Below are 6,407 nucleotides of genomic sequence, written 5' to 3' on the forward strand. Positions count from 1 at the left end.
AAATTATATATTTTGGTAATTTTTGATTTATACATCAAATTGCTGCAAAAATGAATGGTTAAAATGATGCGAGAACATATTTTGTTTTGATTTAAATATCAAAATCTATTGATTTTCAATCAATGTTTATATTTTAACAAGTGTGGATTATAGTCTATAAAATGGATTCCCAATTTAAATGCTTTAATGTATATTTTACCACATCAGCATAATGATCTAATTTTATATCCACATGATGCATAGGCTAGAAACAACTAAAATCTATCATTTTATTGCTATGTATTTTTAGAGGTATAGGTCACAATCAATAATATGGGTTTTAATTTGAATACTCCATTATTGATTTTGGACTTGAGATAAATACAAAAGAGCATGATCCATCCATCCATCCTTGTATATATAGAACAAGTGATCAAGCTAGGATGCACATGAGTGCATTTGATCTGAAATACTTCCTAACTAAAATCAATGTTAATCATTCAAAACAAAAATTGGAACCATTAAACATATTAGTATGATGCATTTGATTCCTCGCAATCACCAGCTGTTAGCTCATGTGGCCTACTTGTCCTGAGGGTTATGCTACATGACATAAGCCATAGGTTAATACGTCTGAAAATATTTGCTGCTTTACATCATCCATGGCATCATAGGACATTTGGATACTTCAGTGGGGAAGGAACGAAAAAATTACAACATAAAGAATGGAAAATATACAACAGGGCAAATGTTCTCTCACTCGAAGAGGACATGCAAATATGGCTTCAGTATCCTTGCCTTAGGAAGACAAAAAGAGAACCTTTGGAACCCTTCCCTAGCCTGATTTTCTCATCAATGTAGGTTATTTGCAGCTTTACCTCACTCTCACCACCATATTGAAACCCCAGTGAGCCGATCTTTAATTCAGGAGGTTCAAATATGACTTGAATCCACTTATCATCCAATACATTGAGTTTACCTGGAAAACCATCAAGAAGACTGAAAATTAACTAATAACACAATCAAATATACCATTGTCAATAGCAGAAGGCAAGGCATTTTATTTTATTTTTTATCATGGACTTAAGTATAGAACTTGCATTTAATAGAGATCGATTCTTCAACCTTGCGGTGCTTTTGTAGAGTAGAATATACATAAAATATGATCAATCCTATGCATAAGCCAATGCGCATGCAAATCATGATTATGCATCTCAATTTTTTATTGATAGTGTAGAAACAGGGCAAACAATCAAATGATAGTTCAACAATGCGAAGAAAATAAATTTGCATCAACTATGTATGTAACTATTGTTACCTTTCAAGGATACTTCTCCATCAACGAAACCGAAGATGGAGAATGACACCTTGTTTCTCACAATATCTGGAGCTTCCACAGCCTGCACCATTTCATTCGTTTTGAAGACAAGGCGTCCGAAAGCACTCCGGTAACCTCCTCCAGGTGATGTTGGCCTTGAGCAGTATGCAACATCCCACTCTGGGCGACAACATAATTACTCAGACAATGACTGAGGAGAGGAGTGAAACATAATGCCATTATCTTTCTATATATACAATAATTGGGTAAACTTCACTTGCAGTCCTCTAAAAGCTGGTTTAGTTGGTCCAGTAATTTCATGAGCACATCTATAAAGTGGAAAAATGAGAGTGTTTTAGTATGAACATATTCTGAAGTTGTCGCAGCATCTGAAATTCACCTAGTTATGATGGAAAGAAAGGTGGAGGGTTCAAAAAAATTTCAAGACTATTTAGATCATAATTTAGGGTTATCTCATGAGTCATTCATTTTTTTTTTTTATCTGCAATCTGATGCATAAACACTTGCATGCAAGAATAATCTGAAGGCATTTAGTTAACCTTTTACCTCCAAATATAAGAGGGCACTTAACAGGCTCATCTACACAATATTTTTCCAGCTGGAGTGCCACATCTGCTACCTCTTGGTGCCCATCCTTGGTGAGCAAAACTCCTCCATCAGTTCCTTTCACCTGCAGGCGGTAAAGTCATGTCTCCACTCTCCAAATTCAGGTTGAGAAAAAACATAAAGATGAAACTGATGGCAAAAGAGGAATGGAGTAAATAATTCAAGGAGCAATTGGAAGTCAACTCCCAATTCAGATGACCAGGCCTTAGATGTGAAAGAATTGGAAAGATGTGAACAAGCGCTGAAGTAAGAAAATAAATCACTCTTTCCAAGTCAATTTCAAAACCACTTCTTGTCAAATAACTGAGAAGACGGCATCCTTATTCTCCAAAAACAATCAATTCTTTTCATTTCAATCCTCCAATAAATTTGCTGAATAATTTTCTTTGCTCGAGGGATTACACAAACAAATTTTCTTTTAAAAAAAATTCGGATAAGCATATGATTCCTAGCATTTTTTTTCAAAAAAAAAAAACATATTCCACTTTGATATCCAATTACTAAAGGAAAAAGAATTAATCGATGTCTATATACATTCAAATACTACAATAATTTTTGTTTGTTCCCTTGACTTCATTAAGATAAGAGAGAGCTCGAGAATCCGAACCTTGGAGAGAATCGAAGCCACAAGATCATCGGGTGCCCCAACGACAGGCCGCGAGGCGATCGACGCGCGGATGGTGGAGATCTCGCACCGTCGGGGCCGGAGAGAGATCGACGGCGGATGCGAGGGCTTGACGTGGGAGAGGAAGGCTCGGGGTTTAGCGGAGGAGAAGAGAGGAACCGTCGAAGCCATCGAGTGGTGCGGGAGCGCCTTCTCTTATCTTTTACTTTAAATTTCTCTTTTGTTCGAGTCGTCGTCAAGTTTTGGATTTCAGATTTTGGTCGGACCCGCCGTGCTGCTGTCGGGGATAAGGGAATGGGATTGAGGGTTTCGATTCGTGGGTTCCGATCTGACCTACGTTTTGGAACTCGTACAGAGCCTATTAGATCGATGGATAAGATTCGTTGGAGGTTGGACCGGGCCTGCAGCGAAAAATGGTATCTGTGTATTGAATGCTTTCTAAGTTCCATGGCTTCTTTCGCTCTCTAAGTCTTGGGCTATTGTTTAGGTTGATTGGCTCGTCATGTCCACCGCCATGGACGAAGATCATCACATGTAATGGCCTAGTGGATCTTGACCTCGACGGCTCAAGATTCACCTGGTGCAATAACAGGCAGGGGTAGGCTAGGGTTTGGGAGCGGATTAATGGAGTTTTCGCTACGGGGGGCTGGCTGCAGAGTTTTCCAGATTATCGGGTGAGCCACCTGCCTCGGATCGCCTCGGACCATTGCCTGATTCTAGTTAGTACCCTTCTATCACCCCTAATTGTTGTCCATTTAGATTTGAAAAGCTTTGGTTGTCATACGCCCAATCTTGGAGGTGGTTCGTGAGGCATGGCGGGTACCAGTTAGGGGGAATGCCATGTACAGAGTATCCCGTAGGTTGGAGATCACCAGGCGTCGCCTATGGCGATGGAACATGGAGGAGGTGGGTAATATTTTCAGGAGGGTGGAGGAGGCTGAGGAGGCTATTTTCAGACTACAGACCTAGGAGGTGCAGAGGGGAGGACTGACTTCAGGGGAGTTGGAGGAGCTTAGAGCTCATCTGTCTACCTTTGATTCTCTTCTTCGCCAGCAAGAAATATTTTGAAGGTAGAAGTCCCGAGTTCAGTGGATCAGGGAGGGAGACAGGAACACCAGGTTTTTTCATCAGTCTACTATTATGAGGAGGCAGAGGAATAGAATCAGAGGCATCAAAGGTTCAGACGGCCAGATTACTGAGGATTCGGCAGTTACCAGGAGGTTGCTGGAGTCATTTTTCAGGTCCAGATGGACAGACCAGTTAGATAGGGAGGAGTCGACTATGTTGCCACAGCCTTTTGCTAGAGTCACTGAGGAGGACAATATTGCTCTGATTAGAGTTGTCACTGTGGAGGAGATTAGGGAGGCTTGTGCTCCTTGGGGGAGGATAGGGCACCGGGTCCGGACGGGTTTCCCCCCATATTCTTTAAGAGGTATTGGTCAATCATTGGTCTGGATGTGGTGGAGGCGATACAGCAGTTCTTCAGCTCGGCAGTTTTGCAAGCAGATTGGAAAAGGACATTTCTTACACTGATTCCGAAAAGGATAGATGCCACGGAGCCATCCCATCATCAGCCGATTAGCTTGTGTACCACCCTATACAAAGCTACGGCAAAGGTTCTTGTTACTAGGCTGCGTGGCGTTCTACCTAGGCTTATCAGTTCGGAGCATGAGGCTTTTGTGAGAGGGCGAAGCATCACAGATAATATTCTCATTGCCCATGAGTTTATGTATGACCTTCACAGAGCCCTGTGTCGGAGAAGCTTGATGAGTATCAAGCTAGACATGGAGAGGGCCTATGACCGGATGAGGTGGGACTTTCTACATAGTTCATTGTTGAGTTTTGGGTTCCATGAGCAGTGGATTGAGTGGGTCATGGGGTGTGTGAGTTCTCCTCTTTTGCCATTTTGGAGAATGGTTCACCCACACAGTTCTTTATGTCGACGATGGGTCTTCGGCAGGGGTGCCCGTTGTCCCTACTGCTCTTTATATTGTGTTGATACACTATCCAGGGCACTACGGTAGGTGGCGGAGCGTTAGGCCCTAGAGGTGTATAGTCCGGGGGCAGGGTCGTGCCAGATCTCGCACCTATTATTTGCTGATAGTTGTCTACTGCTGGTTCGAGCGATACGGCGAGCGGCAAGAGTGATTCGAGACATTCTGGATGATTATTATTCCGCTTCTGGCCAGTTGGTGAACAGAGACAAGTCTATTGTTTGTTTTAGTCCTAGGATCCAGCTGCGGATCAAGACTTCCATTAAATAGATCCTGGGTGTGGGTGAGCAGTAGGGTACTATAAGATATCTTAGAGTTCCCATCACTGGGAGACAGCTTCGGCGTAGTAGGTTGAGTTGAGCATCAGACGCTGGCTGGAGGGATGGCAGATGGATGCTCTCTCCATGATAGGGCATATCATACTGCTATGGTCGATTCTGAGTTCGATTCCGATGTACTTGTTGACGAATGCTTAGGTGCCGGTATCTCTTCTGAGGGCTCTGGAGCAACAGTTCAGGACTTTTTGTGGGGTAGGCGAGAGGGCAGGCGAGGCATTCATCTGGTGGCTTGGGAGGTTATATGTCAACCGCTCAGGCGGGGGGCTTGGGGGTCGTGTCACTGGTGGCGAGGCGGGAGGTTCTAGCGGCGAGGCGCGCTGCCAGGTTTTTGCTGGTGCCCACTCGACCAGGGTGGAGCTCCGAGATGGGCGCCACTGTACCTTCATTTGGCGGGAGATCTGTTCCTCCGCTCACTCAGTGCTTCCAGTGATCAGGTAGATGATTGGTGATGGGCGATCTATTGACATTCTGGAGGATAGGTGGTTGACGGAGCTACCGCTCAGTAGGATACTGACGATGGTTGATTCCACGCGACTGGTCGGGCTCAGGGTGAGTGATCTGATGGCCCACGGTGGGGGCCGATGGGATGAGGCCTTAATTAGAGAGGCTTTTGGGGCACAGTTAGCGGAGAGGATACTTGCCACTCCGATACCCCAAGTCAGACTAGACAAACAGGTGTGGGCGGCTACTGGGTCGGCCAGGGTGAGGTCCGCTGACATACAGGCAGTGGTGGGGGGGCGAGATGGTCAGGCGATGTGATGGTGGTTGGATCTGGAGGATGCGGATTCACCCTCGACTGGCACTGTTCATCTAGAAGGTGGTCTGGGACTGCCTGCCGACCAGGAGCATGTTGGCCAGGAGGGGTGTCAGGATTTCTCCATTGTGTGTGGATTGTCTGGACTCGGTGGAGACTGTCAGCCATGTGTTATTTGAGTGCCCGCGAGGAGCCTAGGTCTGGAGGATGGCATCATTTCCCCTGTCGGGGATTGGTTTTATAGTGGGGGACTTTCTACGATATGTGAGGTCCGCTATACGATCGCCGAGCTCTATAGGGTGGGGTATAGCAGCAGTATACTTAGCTTATCACATCTGGCTGGACAGGAATGCTAGAGTTTTTGAGAGGCGGAGGGGCCCCCTGAGGTCTGTTGTAGAGCGAGCTCTCCATCAGGTAGTGGAGGTTATTGAGTCTGGTGAGGTTGATTCATCTGCGATGGCTAGGGACACCTAGGACTTCTGTCTCGCTACTATAGCGCTCAGGTTTGTTCTTGTTTCTTGGGAGCCTCCACTCCATGGCCATCTAAAGGTGAATTTTGATGGGAGCGTGCCCGCCGTCGGTGATTAGGCGGGAGCGGCTTTTGTGATCAGAGACCATGGTGCTAGGCTGGTTGTGGCGAGGGGATGTCGTTCCTCCGACGACTTAGCTTTTGGGGCGGAGCTTAGGGCAACATGGGAGGGGCTTTCCTATGCGAGACATGTGTTGCAGGTTGGCTGCATCATTTTGGAGGGCGACTCTGCCCCGTTGATCG

General features: G+C 45.4%; 1 protein-coding gene across 1 annotated transcript; it reads right to left on the bottom strand.

Annotated features, from left to right (window-relative positions):
* Nucleotides 1-491: 491 nt before the first annotated feature.
* On the bottom strand, nt 492-2,794 carry LOC103701471 (putative plastid-lipid-associated protein 8, chloroplastic). Its single transcript, XM_008783524.5, has 4 exons — nt 2,532-2,794; nt 1,865-1,988; nt 1,298-1,477; nt 492-958 (listed from the first exon to the last, which is right to left on the bottom strand). The coding sequence occupies exons 1-4, from the start codon at nt 2,718-2,720 to the stop codon at nt 765-767; spliced, it is 687 nt and encodes a 228-aa protein (XP_008781746.1). The 5' UTR covers nt 2,721-2,794; the 3' UTR covers nt 492-764.
* Nucleotides 2,795-6,407: the final 3,613 nt, after the last annotated feature.

The sequence above is a fragment of the Phoenix dactylifera genome, chromosome 2, assembly GCF_051530095.1.
Source record: "Phoenix dactylifera cultivar Ajwa chromosome 2, Ajwa_hap1_PhDact_Kaust_v1.1, whole genome shotgun sequence".
Lineage (NCBI taxonomy): Eukaryota > Viridiplantae > Streptophyta > Magnoliopsida > Arecales > Arecaceae > Phoenix > Phoenix dactylifera.

Excerpts from the sequence above, each read along its gene's own strand:
- LOC103701471 (XM_008783524.5), bottom strand. The coding sequence starts at position 2,720 with ATGGCTTCGACGGTTCCTCTCTTCTCCTCCGCTAAACCCCGAGCCTTC. Across the intron at positions 1,989-2,531 it reads TGGCTTCGATTCTCTCCAAG|GTGAAAGGAACTGATGGAGG; the intron begins GTTCGGATTCTC and ends TACCGCCTGCAG. Across the intron at positions 1,478-1,864 it reads GTGCCCTCTTATATTTGGAG|AGTGGGATGTTGCATACTGC; the intron begins GTAAAAGGTTAA and ends GTTGTCGCCCAG.